This window comes from Protopterus annectens, chromosome 1.part1 (assembly GCF_019279795.1).
Source record: "Protopterus annectens isolate FY-2018-M chromosome 1.part1, PAN1.0, whole genome shotgun sequence".
NCBI classification, from domain to species: Eukaryota; Metazoa; Chordata; order Ceratodontiformes; family Protopteridae; genus Protopterus; species Protopterus annectens.
This window is the reverse complement of record NC_056726.1, coordinates 22,326,067-22,341,779: the sequence shown is the minus strand read 5'-3', so window position 1 is coordinate 22,341,779 and position 15,713 is coordinate 22,326,067. Positions and strand designations below refer to the sequence as shown.

The following is a 15,713-nucleotide window of genomic DNA, read 5'->3' as shown; positions in this document are numbered from 1 at the left end:
CATGTAAAGGAAAGACGCTCAAGAGAGAAAACATAGAAGACCCTTACTTCTACTAGGACACACATCAGCTGCCAAGAGGGTTAGGTTATAACTCAAATCATCTCTCAGCCCATCTGGGAATGAACAGGTTAACAGACTATAGAAAGTTGATGGTCCAAAGGCAATGGAAAGGAGGAGAGAAAAAAAAAAAAAGAAAGAAAACTCACACCTACCTTTTTTCCCAGGTTTCATATCACCGTCTTTATCCATCCAGTATTCTCTGATGTCAATTAGGACTTTACCCTTAAATTCTCGAACACTGACATATCTCATTTTACCAATCTGCAAGTTAAATAAGTGACATTTTTTAAAATGAAATTTAGTAGGTCTTTTCCCTGTTTCTGGAAAAGTATTTATCAAAACCTGCAAATGATCCATATGCTAAAAAAAGCTACTTTATGCATTACAATAATTTCTTCAAAAGAGCACAAAACCACACATCAGTTAGGCCATCAATCAACCACCGATAAGTGCTACAGGGAAACATTCAGACACCATAAAAATGCAGAGCTCAGGACAGCTGAACATTCCCAATAACAATCTCTCAACACTAGAGATACAGACAAGCTCGACTTCTACAACTACTCAAAACAGTGCAGCATTCTAGCCACAAACACAAACCCGATCAAACTCTGCATACCTATGACAGAAAAGATGAACATATAGGAATCAAATCAAAAGCACATCTCTTACAATGCATTAAAATAACAGCTTATTGAAAATTGCCATTTTTCGCTCTTTGTTGAACTGATGCCTTATCATACTGCTCCTAAATACCTTCCTGTTCATATAAATTTGGAGAAGGACAAAAAAATTGAGTCTTAACTGTTACATTACAGCAGCATATTAAAAAAGAAAAAAAAAAGTGAAAACAGTTAAATACACTAGAAAAATGTACACTAGAAAAATGTACTCTAGACTTTAGAGAAAAATGCAATAACAGATCAAAGGGTGGAAACTTCAGCTTGCTTGACAAGGGGAAAGCAAATCACGATCCAGGCTTTTGTAGTAATAAACCAGAAGAGCACACCTGCAAGTACAGACAAAGCATCTAATAAAATACTTGGGTTTTCAGTATTAAAAAAAAAAAAAAAAAAAACACAAACACAGAACCCTGTTACGGAAGTGTTCATGCATATTATGTATCTATATTCTAGCAACTCTGTTGCAGACAAGGAGATAACAGGTTTAACTGTCCAAAAAGGACAAAGTGACAGCCGATGCATCACCATTACAAATACTGTTTTTGTCACACTGAAAATTGGGAGGCCAAACTAAGTCGGTCACTGTAAAGGCAGCTACTAAACAGTAGTGAATCTTTCTTCTACTGCATGTAGCTAAGTACACAAATGTATCACAAACATAATACAAGATACAAAGTAGTATCCTGCCTTACTATGGAGTACAACTCATAGCTCAGGGGAATTAGTCCTAATTCGGAGAGCACTGTAGGTCTACCAGAAGTCTGGCAGTCTCACTCAGCATATGTCAAGCCACATATTGGACAGAAGGGTGAGAACAGGAAGTGCCAAGGTTTGTTTTTTTCTATGAGATACCAAGAATGTAAATACCAGCAAGTGAGACTCATGCCCATCAGTAGGTCAGTATGACTTCACAAGTAGATTCAAAAGTCATACCAGGCATATCCAACATTTGGAACGTTCATTGAGGTTCTTCACTTTAAGAACACAGGGCATAAGCAACATGTCATATGCAGACCACCTCAAGGTCCTATCCCTGTATTCTGTCTCCTACAGGCCGTTAATGGGAGATCCATGCCTGGCATACAAGGCCTTGTCAAACCCCACCCAGATGGACCTCCTGCATATCCACAAAATAAATGGCATCAGAACTGCCAGTTCTAAAGTCTTAAACCTTTCCTGTGATATAAATAGGACCTGCTGAAGAAACAGGAATGTATCCCAGATATTATCCCTTCTCTGAAACAGGCTCCCCCATCCTTGTGGAGCAAAGTGCCTCCCTAACCAATTTCAATATGATGGGAAATAGGAAATTCATCCTTGGTTTGGCACCGGTTTCTCTAAAGGACACAGGCAGCCTATAAATGCCTCATCTCCCAAGCCCCTACTTGCACTTTATGAATAGTACCAGAACTTGTCAGATGTTTGGGGTGCATGAGAAGGCTTGAAAAGGCACTTAAGTGCTTAGTAAGCCAACAACCGCAACAGTTTATTTTGTAAGAACTCATCTGAAATACTAACTGCCACACTTGCCCTAAAGGCTAATGGGCTGCCAATGATATTTGGAGGTTTTTTTTTTTTTTGGGGGGGGGGGGGTCAAGGAAGCCCCATACCGAAAAAAAAGTTAACCCTGGTGTTTAATATTTGTAGTGCTACTGTAAATCCAAGTTGTACAATGTTCATATTTGGAATAAATGTTGCGGTAAAACTGAAACCATGAGAAAGTTGCTAAAGCAGCATTTGTCTCAGGGTCAGTTCTGAGTGAGCTAGAATCCCTATGGGACAGTGGCAGCAAAGCCTGGTCTACACCAGGAGAATGCAACTAGCTTATATAGGACACACTGCATCCAAAGGTGTATGGCTTGCCCAGTAGGAAGAAAATACAGCTGTGTAAATGGATGTACCATAACTATATAGGTTATAATGATCTTTGCTGCAGTAGCGTTACCTAGGCTTACTATTGTTTATTCAAACAGAAAAACATTTTCCGTTCAAACAAACTAATAGTAATAGCGAAAGTAAATAAACCTAACGTTTACAATGTCGAACCAAATGCTCGACACATCTGACTTGACATTGTTGTTGAAACCACCACTTGACAGCCGTACAGGAGCTGATTTAAATCAAACTCCCATACGACAAATCTGTCGCATGCTGCACCCCCACACATATATTCTAATTCAGAGATCGCACTACAATGTGGATATGGATGAATTTCCACTCCCTACTGTACCGCAATCTCTGTGCAGATAGCCGACTTAAGTGGAGTAGACTATCTGGTGTACAAATGTTTGTACGTTCGACATTCTGATTTTTGGCACATTGCAGCCGACAGAAGGTCGTTCACACAAACAATAGTAAACCAGTTACCTACATGGGTTACATCCTGCCAAGAACATAACAGCCAGCCAGATTCCAAAGGTTCAGAGCACCTTCCACCTAAACTGTCAAGCAGCTTGAGCTGAAATGACTAAAAGGACAAGTTTGGGCACAAATCCTTTCAATGCTTTGACAGCAGAGAGGGGGAGGCTAAGCCCTGAAAGGGCAATACTAGAACATGTCCACACCCTGGCATAAAACACACAAAAAATATACATACAAGAGGGATGAAGCAGCTACTGTAGCAGTGATAATTCTAACATCCACTGTTATGTTATTTTCATCCTAATTATCACGGATACAATAGCCTTAGCTACATGTGTAGATTTACCTTAGCTAACTACATTTGGGAGGTGGAAGGAGAAGAGTCTGCAAGCCCCTAAAAAATGGTCCAAGCAAAGCTGGATCTGGACCTAGAGAAACAATTAAGTTTACAGTGGTTTGTAAAAGTATGAAGAGGACCAAGAAACAGCCTCTAGAATAAAATCCTTTCCAAAAAGCCACAGACAAAACTAAGGAACTTTTAGAGTGGGTCTTGACCCTCCCTGGAACAGTATTTTTTTTTTTTTTTTTTTTTTTTTACACATAGGAGCATAGACAACCATTTAGAAATGGTCCGTTTTTTTTTTTTTGGTTTGTTTTTTGGCACAGGTCATCCCTCATTACCTTCACAAAAAATTAACTTATCCAAAGATTTGACAGATTCAGGTCTGTCAAAATAGTACCAGAGTTGCCTGTGGTCATCCAAATTAGACTATCCACTCTCACTCATTTTTAGGTTCAGGAAAGAAAATGGGAAAATGGATAGTTTGGCTTAAAGTAAACTGATACCACTTCAGGCCTAAAAGGATAAGCTCTCAAAGAAATGCTGACACTATAGAAAATTAAACAAGAATTGCAAGCTCTGTGTCAACCCAGACACCCTTCTTGCAGAGGTCAGAACAATACACACAAAAAAGTATTTTCCATGTCAACAGCCTCAAGTTAGCCAGATTATCAGATTCAAATGGAGCAAGTGTTAGCTTCTCTAACACAAAATTAAGATCTCAAGGAGGGGGCCACCGGTTTTCTTGCAGGCCCCTTATGCAAAAGATCTTTCAAGAAAATTTTGACATGATGCTGCAATGAAAGAGGACGATCCAAAGGCAGACATGATTTAATGGCAGATAAATGAATCTTGATAGAAGAAAAAATAAATGCCACACGATAGTAACACAACTCACAAATCTTGTAAAACCATAGAACTAGTCCTGAACAGGAGGGTTTTGAAGTATATAGGGTGTTGCTTGCATTCTCTCTCTATTTCTTGAAGGTGACTACACCGAGGCTGTAGAAGTGAATAAAGAAATTGTGGATTTACAATTTTTCAGTCTGCGATTTTTTTACTTCAGTTTGGATTCGTACAAGTCGCTGACAAATTTTTGGTGGGTTGTGGTGTCGTACAATAGTCCTGAATAGGTGTTGTGTTGCTGGAACCAACTAGAAAACCTTTTCCATTTGCCAATATATGATTTTCTAGTAGCAGGCCTTCTTGTCTCCATTAGTACCTGCTGAACATCCTTAGTAAACAGGAGCCTAAAAGGAATTAAGACTCTACCATCCACGCAGTCCACTGAAGATGACAGACACTAGGGTGCACCAATCACCCCTATTCTTGTGAGAGTAGATACAGTCTGCAAGAAAGCTTGAAGTAATGTCCCCTGGTTATTTCCAAAACAAGGGAAAACCACTGTTGCCAGGGCCAGAAGGGAGCCAGCACAATGACCTTTGGATTATTTCAGAATTTTCAGATGTATCCTGGATCATCAGTGGAAATGCATACAGTAACATTCCTGAAGAAAAGGAATCTGTCTTTCAGGCCTTCTTGCATGGAGACCCAGAACAGAACCCTGTCAGTCGATTGTTTAGAGAGGTAGCAAAGAAGTCTACCGAAGGAACTACACAGAGATGGATCAAATCCTGGGAGACTCCCCCCATAATCTAGTTTCCAACTGTGAGCGTCTTCCCTGGTCTTGCTCAGCAGGGCTGTGACATAAATTTTGCTCTGACAGATTGTGGGATGTGGGATGCCTGTAGAGTGAGGTCGTGCAGTGAAGCTATAACCCCAAGTTATACTTGGGTAGTCTGCAAAGGGTTCCCCCTTGTTTGTTGATATACCACGACTGTGTTACTGTAACAATCCTGTGAGGTCACAGGGACCAAAGATGGTTCAGAGAGTTGAGTGTTTTGTTCAGGGCAAGTATTTACTTGATATTCATGTGCTTGCATGTATCCTTGGGGGGACACACCCCCTGCACTTTCAACCCTCCTGAAACTGCTCCCCAAGCAAAGTCTGAAGCACCTGTCGTGAATGACTGCTTTGAAACAAGGGAGAAGGGGAGACCAGATTTAAAAATATTTGTGGCAATTTCTGACAAACCCAGCACCTATTTGTGGCAATTTCTGACAAACCCAGCACTGGGATTTGAAGAGATACAAGGGCAATTATGCTAGGACTAAAGAGATTTCTAATACCGCTATCTTTCTCATGGGGTGTCTTGCCCGAGGAAGCATGAGAATCATTGACGCCGCGAGACCCAAACTCCCGAGGTGTTCCCTCACAGTGATCAAAGTCCGAGTGGAAAACTAGAAATATATCAAAATAAAAGATCTACATTTTCCTGTGGAAGAAAAGCTCAGAACTGAGATGTCTTGTTGATATCCCAGGTTAGATAGACAGATGATAAATAAATTATATCTCATTCTCTCTTTGGCACTAGGAACATCCTTTAATAAAAGCCCTTCCTCACCTGGGAAGGATGAACTGACTCCATCACATCACTCCTTGGGACAGCATGTAATAAAGATTAGGTGGATACATTTTTTTTTTTTTTTTTTTTCTGAAAAAGTGGCCAGAGTGGGACAGGATCACAAGGTCTCAAACAGCAATTCTGACTTGGACTGTCCTTGGTGTTGGAGGCTCAAGACTTTGGAACCACCTTAGCATTTCTTCTTAAACATCTGTTTACCTGCATTTTGATGAGACAATTTATTCTTTTTCCCCCCACTCCAAAAACTGGTTGAAGAAATAAAATGTCTTGGACAGTTAGGAAAGGGGGGGGGGGCTGAAACATCTTGAGAGATTCCATGGATCTGCTTGCAACTTTCATCACACTTTTCACCTCCTCTACAGCAGAGGGGGCAAACACTAAATCTCTACCCAATGTTGAATTTAAAGTCCCATTTTTATCTGGGGGGGCTCTGAAAATGCAGTAATGCAAACTTCCTCAAAACAGTGCCAGCAGAGCAGCAATAGCCCTGGAAGTAGTGTCAGAGGCACACACGCCCTGCAAACAGTAGTGAACTGTGCAGTAGTAGAAATAAAAGTTATTTAAAGCAGATGTTTCCTCACAAGAAACTTTAGATGAAAAACATCTCTTGTACTTTCTCAATCTGTCAGAACAAACTTTACAGCACATCAGGCTGAATTCAAAATCTGCAGCAGTGGGATCAACTAAAACTGCAGTTGCTGGGCAAAATGTGAAAAAGACTAAAGGCCTTTGTACATACTATCTGCCTTTTTAAGGGCAGCTGGCTGGCTATCAGGAAAACTGCAGACAACGCACATCATCTAATGCAAGCAGAATGGATGTAGGTTCTGGAAAATCCTTCTGTATCAAAGTATTTTCTGAGGGACAGAGAAACCTCAGTGTTCTCCCACTGAAAAACACTGTTATACATTCAATCTCGGAGAAAAGAGGAAACCCCAACAAAGAAAATCAGAAAGAGATCTCCTCAAAGTCTGAATTAGAAATCATGGGGTCCACATGCATCTGTCCCTGAATCTTTCTTTTAAGATTCCACTGAAGAGGAGTAGATACATGCGCAAGATTTGGTTTCTTCCTGAAAGGAAAAAGTGGCCAACTGTGTTACTACTAGCAGTAGCTGCTACCCCCCAGAGATGGGTACAGCATTCTGACATAACAGGGAAAAAGTACAGTTGTGTACACTTGCCATAAATGTAGATGTTAAGAGTGTATTCATTGTTGCAATAATCACACTTTGGTTATCTGCCTGCAGGTAGCCCTCAGTCGGCCCGAATACCAGAGTCTTGGTATTTCTGCATTGGATGCTGTCGCCTCTTCCATGACGTCAGGTCATCAGGGGTATAAAACATGCAGCCAACACCATTACATTTTCTTGCCCAGGATGTCAGGAGCCCCCAAAATAGGAAGCAATTACATGGTGTGGAACACCTCCAGTAAAAAGTAAATGCCACAGCCATAAGACATGGCCAAAAAGAGGACAGGTAGAAAGTATAGAAGAGTCAAGGGGCTGGAGGGAGGGTAGTCAAGACTGCAACAGTGAATACACTCTCAACATCTACATGTACACAACTGTACTATGTTCTTTGTGTTTCACTGTTGCAGTCATCACACTTTGGCCGATTCCCAAAACTGTGGAAGGGTGGAGGCAGTCAAGTAATAGTATGGCTGGCTAGCAGGCCTTGTAAGACAGCTGTGGCAAATCCAGCTCTGAATTTAAAAGACAGGCAAGTGGTAATGCTTGGTGAAGGTGTGTACAGATCTCCAGGTTGCAGCTTCCAGGATGTCCCTAGTAGGGACTCCCCTGAGAAATGCTGTAGAGGTTGAGGTAGCCCTAGTGGAAGGAGTTCTGATTCCCTGTGGGGTAGGTTTTCCATGGTGTTTGTAGCAGAAATGGATGCAGTGTGCTATCCATTTGGAAATGGTTTGCTTTGAAATGGCCTTGCACTCTGCCCCTGTAGCTAAGCTGACTATCAGCTGGTCAGGTTTTCTGAAAGGCTTAGTCCTGTCAAGGTAGAACCCGAGCCGTCTGTGCATGTCCAAAGAGTGCAGCATCCTTTCCCCTTTATTCTGAGGATTAGGGAAAAAGGTTGGTAAACGGATGGATTGGGTTTAGAGCCACATTGCATACCACCTTGGGCATAAACGATGGGTTAGTCCTGAGGGAAACCCTGTCAGCATGGAAAATAATGAAGGGTTCCACAGCCATTAGTGCCTGTAACTCAGACACTCTTCTTGCTGAAGTGATGGCTAGAAGTAAGGCTGTTTTCCAAGAGAGGAATTTTAACTGTGCTGTAGCAGCAGGCTCAAAAGGGGGAAGCATGAGCTTCTCTAGTACAAAGTTAAAGGTCCCAGGGAGGAGTGGGAGCTCTCCTCTGGGGTCTTAAATTGTTAGCTCCCATCTGGAACTGTTTGACCAGGGGGTGAGAAAAGAGGTGGCTCAGTATTATAATGAGCTGAGATGGCCAAAGCATGAATCTTAATAGAAGAGAAGGATAGGCCTTTGTGGAGCAGTTCTGCTAGGTAATCAAGGATTTGAGGTAAGGTGGGCACTGCTGTGTCCTTTCCTTGAGACTGGCTCCAAGAACAGTATCTTTCTGAATAGGACTTCCTAGTATTAGACCTTCTGGCCTCAAGGATGACGTCCAGCACCTGTTTGCTGTGGGTTGCTGGTGGTGTATTCAGGGAATAAGCCAGGCTGCCAGGTTCATGGTTTGCAGCAGAGGATGCAAAATATGTCCCTCCTGACATCAGGGAGGGGGGTCTGATGTAGGTGCCAGGGAGTGGGTACCAGTGCTGGAGGGGCCAGTCCGTTGCAATAAGGATGGTCTTGGTTTGATCTTCAGTAGTACTTTTGAGAGGAGGGGCAGAGGGGGAAAGGCATAAATTGAGGGGTTTTCCCCATGTAAAAGGATAGGGCATCCACTTTCCACGCTTGGCTGTGAGGATTTCTGGTGAAAAATTTGCTCAATTGATGGTTTTGGGGGGGGGGGAATAAAGAGGTCCACCTCTGGTGTCCCCCACCTGTGGGTTAAAAGTTTGAATGAGCTGGGCTCCTGTTTCCACTTGTGTGGGTCCAGTATATTTCTGCTTAAGTTGTCTGCCAGTGAATTTTGATTGCCTGGCAGGAATTGAGCTTGCAGGTGCATTTGGTTGCTCGTCTGTGTTCCACAGGGCCATGGCTAACCTGTAGAGTGGGTAGAAATGAGCCCCCCCCCCACTGTATATACCACATAACTGTGGTGTTGTCTGCCTTTATCAAGAGTTGCCCTGGAAGGATAAGGTATTATTTGAAGGCTGTCAGAACATTCTGTACATTTCTTTTTGATTGATATGTAGGTGAATTTGTCCTGGCCTCCATTTGCCTTGAATGCATTTGCCAGCCCTGTGAGCCCCCCCACATGCATAGTCTGATGCATCTGTTGTTCAGGGGTTGGGTGGCGAGGGGTTGAGTGCAAGGGAATCCCTTTGTTGTGGTTGCAAGCGAATCCCTTTGTTGTGGTTGCAAGCCTCTGCCCACCAAAGAAACTCTACCCTTAGACAAGGAATGATAGGAATAACTGTTTCTAGGTGCTGAGAATGTTGGCACCAGAGATATTTTTCAAGTACCATTGAAGTTTCCTCATATGCAGTCTTGCATATGGAGTTAGTAGAATGCATGAGGCCATGAACCCTAGGGTTTGTAGTATTTTTCTTGCAGATAGCCGGGTTCTGGTGGCCATTAGTTTGTCAAATAAACCTGCTTTTCTGAAGTAAGAAGGAATGCCATCTGGGAAGTTGTGTTCAAGCTTGCTCCCAAGAATACAATCTTTTGGCTGGGCACCAGATGCAATTTCTTTTCGTTGATGGTGTACCCCATAGAAGTTAGAAGTCTCTTTACAAATGCCAGGTGCTGAAGTAGCAATTCCGGACTGTCCGCCTGAATCAGGCAATCGTCCAAGTATGGATACATTTTGAATTTTTCTCTGCTTGCAGTATGCAATGGCCAAAGCCAGGCACTTTGTGAATACCCTGGGTGTGGTAGATAAGCCAAAGGGAAGTCCAGAGAACTGATGGTGCATAGAGCCCCTGCCCTGAAACATAGATATTTCCTGCAAGATTCCCTTATGGGGATGTGCAGATGAGCTTTTAGGTCTAGGGTGACCAGCCAGGAGTCCTTGGCTAGCATAGGAAGCAGCTGTTATTGTGTAAGCATTTTGAACTTCGGGACCGCCAGGAAAGTGCTGAGAATGGACAGGTCCAGGACAGGGCGCCAAGAGCCCTCTTTTCTGGGCACCAGGAACAGTCTGGAGTAGAAACCTTGTCCTCTTTGCTGTACTGGAACAGGTTGAATAGCCCTGATACTGAGAAGAGAAAGTACTTGCCATTGAGCCTCTGCCCACTGATCTGGAGGAAGATCTGGCAACCCGCTTGGGGTTGGCAGAGAGTGGAAGTAGAATCTGTATCCCTGGGATACAATGTTTAGGACCCATCGGTCCTGGTAAATGGACATCCAGTTTTTTTGCATGCAGGACGAGTTTTCCTCCTAGGGGGTGCAAGTACTTGGGCATAGCTGGGAAGGATGCTAGACAAGTCATTGTGAATTTTTTCCATAAAGGGGTGGCTTACCACTCCCCGTTTTTGAGGGGGGAGCACTCCATTGTTTAGATCTCTGTGTACCCTGAGACTGTAGCCTTGGTGGTCCATTTCTCCTGGGTTTGGGCTGAGAAGACCTGGCATGGACTGGAAAGGACCAGTTTTTTGAAGGCCAATGCCTACTGAATCTAGATGGCTGTACCTGTAAGAAATCTTTAACAGTTTGCATAGATTTAGCTTTTTCCTCCATCTTTTTAAGACCCTCTTCTGCTTTTGTGCCAAACAAACGTTCCTGGTTTAATGGAGCATCTAGTAATATTGCTTTGACATGGTCTGGCAAGACTTGTTCCCTTCAGCCAGGCATGCCTTCTCCATACAGACCCATTAACAGCAGCCCTGCAAAATGCTTCTAAGGCATCAAAACAACACTGCAAAGCATGTTTAGTGACTTGGTTGGCAGAATGCAAAGTCTTGTAAATCTTTATTTTCTGCAAAATCTGGAAGCAACAACATTTTTTGTTTAATTAGTGCCATAATATGCTGCTGGTACTTCAACATGTGAAACTGGCAATTTAAAGCCCTGATGGCAAGAGTTGCAGAGGAATATACCTTCTTGCCCCATCTGTCCAAAGCCCATGAATCCCTGTCCGAAGGGGTAGGATTTCTGGCTGTAGTAGCCTTAATACCTTTAAGAATCCCCACTACGGATCCAGAGACCACTTCCCAGGGAACTAAAGAGAAATTTGAGAGAGAGTCAGGTACCCTGTAGTACCGGTCAGGCTTTCTAGGAGCTGGTGGTAAAGTATCAGGAGTAAAACTGGATTCCATGAAAACATCTACAATATCTAGGACAGGGGCTATAGCTAGAGGCCTGTGCTGAGGCAAGTCTAAAAGAGTCTCTTTTTGGATTGTGGGTAGTCCTGGCATTCCAGCGGAAATGCTCTTAAGGTATGCAAGGTTTCACCAAAAGAAAAGTCCTCTGGAGGGAAGGAAGAGGGAATGGAATCCTCTGCATCGGAATCCTGATAGGTAGATAAGGGTATGTCCTGGTAAATCAGAGGAATCAAGAGTCATCGGACTCGTGGTCTGTTGAATCAAAAGGGAAATCAATTCTTTTGTCTTTTAGAGGGGGAAGGCTGGCTTCCCCTAATTAAAGTTATAAGGTCTTCAGTCATTCTAAGCATTTGTTTCTGTGGCATGGGAGCTTGAGCATGTGCTTTGGTCAGTTTTCTAGGTGGAGTGCGCCTGAGAAACTCTGTCATTTTAGTCTGAAACGAAGTAGTCAGTCAGTTTAATATGAACATCGGAAGGTCGGAATACACCCTCAGAAGCCGGTGCCTGCACAGCGGCTCCAGACCCATCCAAGGTAGAGACATCTGCAGGTTCCATAATTGAAGCAGCATCTCACGGCATACCGGACTCCGGATGGGTCTCAACAGAGGCCTGCGAATCTGTAGAAGTGGGTATCAGGGGCTGCTAAGGTGCCTCACTGAGTAACGGCAGACTGGCAACTAGCTTAACGGAAGCATCGTTGGCAGTTTTGGACCTATACGATCCGTCTTTACCGATCTTCCGAAAAAATGTAAGGATAGTCTGATGGCTTACCGAAGCCATTTCGGAATACGGAGAACGAGAGCAAAAGAATTTAGCAATAAAGATAGCCCAAATAGTTCGGGTGTTAAACAAGGCACAAAACTGACAGCGAGGGACGTTGTGGTCTGGGCCTAAACAGGCGACTTAGAATGAAAATCTCTGTGAGGTACTTTGCTTTCCACAGGCAAGACAATTGTTCTTTTTCTGACATCAGTTAGAGCAAGAAAAAAGAAAGAACGAACCCCCAATGGGGTACTTAGCTTTAGAAGACTTCAGGTTTGAAACTCGAAAAATGAAAATTTCAGGTAGTGGCCGACCGGCACTTGCAAACTGCTTTGGGCTCCCGCATGGCAGGAAAAGCTTATCTAATGGCGTCTGCTGCAGGTTTTATACCCCCGACGACCTGATGTCATGGAAGAGGCAACAGCAAATGATGCAGAAATCCCAATACTCTGGTATTTGGGACGACTGAGGGCTACCTGCAGGCAGATAACCCAAGTGTGATGACCAACAGTGAAACACTAACATCTTCCCTGTTCCCACTCCCAGGACCAACAAGAGTGGCTCTCCTTTGGCAACTGAGGGGTCTCCTAACAGCCACCCAGAACACAGCTAAACCCCGGTCCATAGTAGCTGTAGGTGCTACACCACAGGTGTCAGGGTTAAGAAAGGAGTGGTCCACGATTCTGCTGTGACCATCCATTGTATCACCCACCTGTAACGGAGGCAAACTGCTAGCCTGCAGTGGTGGCAAACGCCATTTGCTTAACTTTTTCATTTTCTGGCTGAAAGGACTGACCCGTGAGAGGCATGTCCCAGTTCTATGGTAAAGCCAAAAATAGTGCCCCTTTCCTGGTGAGACCAAGCAGTAACTGATGGTAAACCAGTCCACAAAAGTATTGTAATACACTAAAAGCACTTCATAACACTATGCCAGCCCCACAAAAAAAAAACAACTTGCCCCAGCCTTACCTGGTTACTCATCCCATCATACATTCAGACCCCAAACTGTGGGCAGCAAAGCCAAAGTAGGTAAAGTTTCAATGTACATTAAAAAGACACGCACACCTCCAGGCTGGTCAAACAGTATGACACGCAGGAGACGCTCCAGGTGTAGTTAACCACTGACAAGACCCCAATTCAAATCATAGCTAGTTACAGGCCCCCAAATTTGACTCAGGATGCCCACTCCACCTATCTGGACCTCTGACTATCAAGATTCAACCCTTTATCCTGAGCGGCTAACTACCCAACCATAGATTGGAAAAACTACTCATGCCAGAACTCAAATGCCCAGAGAATGCTTGATTTTTATCAATGCAAATGCCTTGGAGCAGCTAGTCGATACCCCCACAAGAGGTGATAATATCTTGGACTTTGTATTAACCAACATGAGTAACCAATGCAGCACCCTACAGTATCATCCTCCCTGGTAAGACAGTATCATTCTCACTGGTAAGATCAGACAAAGCTGTCACTTTCAAAGTCGGCATCTCCCCTGACCCCAATCTAGCTAGGGTCAAACAAAAAACCTCCAAAAGCAGATTACAACCTCCTGAGGGATGGTATAAACAGCTTCAAAGCCCCCTACTCTACTTGGAACTGGCACCAATGTCCAAATCTACACCAAAGTACTATACAAGCACTTGTATAGATGCATGGAATCAGGAATACCAGACAGGCCAAAATCATCCTCCACAAGGAAGAGTAAACCGGTCTTGTGGACATCTGCAATAAACTATATAACAAAAGGAAAAAAAATAAAAAAATAAAAAACTGCTGTCCAAGACCAAGGAGCAGCAGGTGCCCAACTGGAAGCAATCTCTCCTTAACAAGCAAATAAGAGCACTAGTGAAATCCTTTAAAGCCAACTTAAAGTCCAAATTGGCCACATCTACTAGAGACAATTCATAAGACCTCCTTCACATATTTCTGCAATCTCAAAAGGAAGCACCCAAATCTGTTCAGAACTGATGGTCAAGGACACCACACACAAATGTCATACATGTAGCCAACCTACTGGCAGAGAGATTCAGTGAAAAAACTTCACCCCTCTGTCCCATTAATCAGGACACTCCCAGTACCTGCCCCCCCTTCCCTCATCTCTAGGAAACAGGTCATTGCTGCCCTCTCAAAGACAAAAAAAAACAGAGCCTCCATGGGACCAGATATCCCAGGTTGCATCCTACATGAACTCAGGCATGAACTTGCAGCACCATTAGGCACCCTATTCAACCAAAGCCCAAGTACAGTCTTTGTCCCAGCTGAGTGAAGAACAGCCACTGTCCTCCCTCTGCACAAAGGTGGAGCTTCCACAGATCTGGGAAATTATAGACCCATCAGCCTAACTAGCCCGATCTGCAAGGCCATGGAATGGATTACCATGGAACTCATTAAGGAGGGACATTGGCAACCACCAAACACTCGACCCCACACAGTTTGGCTTTGTCAAGGGGAAGTCATGTCTGCTAAATCTGGTTGATTTCTTTGAGACGGTCAAAACCATGGACAAAAGGAAGACTGTGCACACCATCTACCTTGACATGGCCAAGGCCTTTGACACTATTCCCCACTCGTGCATAGTAGACAAACTCTCCCAACTATGTATCAATCCATACATTATCAGATGGGTAGCAAACTGGCTCACTGATAGAACCCACCTCAACTAGTAGACCCGTAACGAGCAGCGCAACCCAGGGATCGGTCTTGGGGCCCTCATTTGTGATATACTTCTCTGAGGTGCAGGCCAAAACCAGTGGGCTAAGGCTGACCAAGTTTGCAGATGACTGCAAGCTGGGAGTAGTCATCAATTCCTCAAGTGATGTAGACGTCCTCCAAGAAGGACTCCCCCAAACTAATGACTGATGTCAGAAACAAGGCCTCGAGCTAAATGCCAAAAAATGCATCATCTCCTTTGGGGAGAGTGATGTCCCCACATATCAAATTAATAACATCCTAAGCACGCAATCAGTCATGAGGGATTTTGGCACCCAGGTTGACAGTAGCCTGACTTTTGACCACCATGTTGCTTCCGTTGTACAGAAGGCTTCCTATATGGCACACTTCATAAGCAAGGGTATATCATCCAGGGATAAGGAGGTCATAACATCCCTGTTTTCTTCCCTTACAAGGCCACCTATTGAGTAAAACGTCCCATTTGGCATGAAGTACAATGCCCCCTTCAGCATGTACCTTGCAAAACGCATGCAGCAGCTGGAGAGACCAGAGTTTCCTCACCACAAGAATCCAAGGCCTCAAACATCTACCCCACACAGACGGGCTAAAAGCCCTGTCCCTCTAATCAATTTCATATAGACTCCTCAAAGGTGACCTCTGTCTGGCATACAAAGCAAACTCAGACCCTGCCTTGATGGGACTACTGCATACCCACAAGTCAGGCTCCACTCGAGTAACCCGCACGCGTGACCTCAACCTGGTCGGTGACATCAACAGAACTTGTTGGGACAGATTTGTGTCCCAGGGACACCCCCCCCCCCCCATCTGTGGAATAGACTCCCTTCTCCACGTCAAGCACAGTACCCCATTGTCCCCTTTCAAGCACAACCTAGATAACTGGATGGGAAACAGAAAATACACCCCTGGGATTCCACCCATGTCCCTG

At 43.9% G+C, this 15,713-nt stretch overlaps 1 protein-coding gene across 2 annotated transcripts in view; it reads right to left on the bottom strand.

The window, feature by feature from the left end:
- Positions 1 to 15,713, bottom strand: part of SUB1 (SUB1 regulator of transcription) — a 155,575-nt gene that overhangs the window by 100,716 nt on the left and 39,146 nt on the right. For both annotated transcript variants that reach the window (XM_044073441.1, XM_044073442.1), the window contains exon 4: positions 213 to 321. In XM_044073441.1, coding sequence (XP_043929376.1) covers positions 213 to 321 — 109 coding nt within the window. The remainder of the gene's footprint in view (positions 1 to 212; positions 322 to 15,713) is intronic.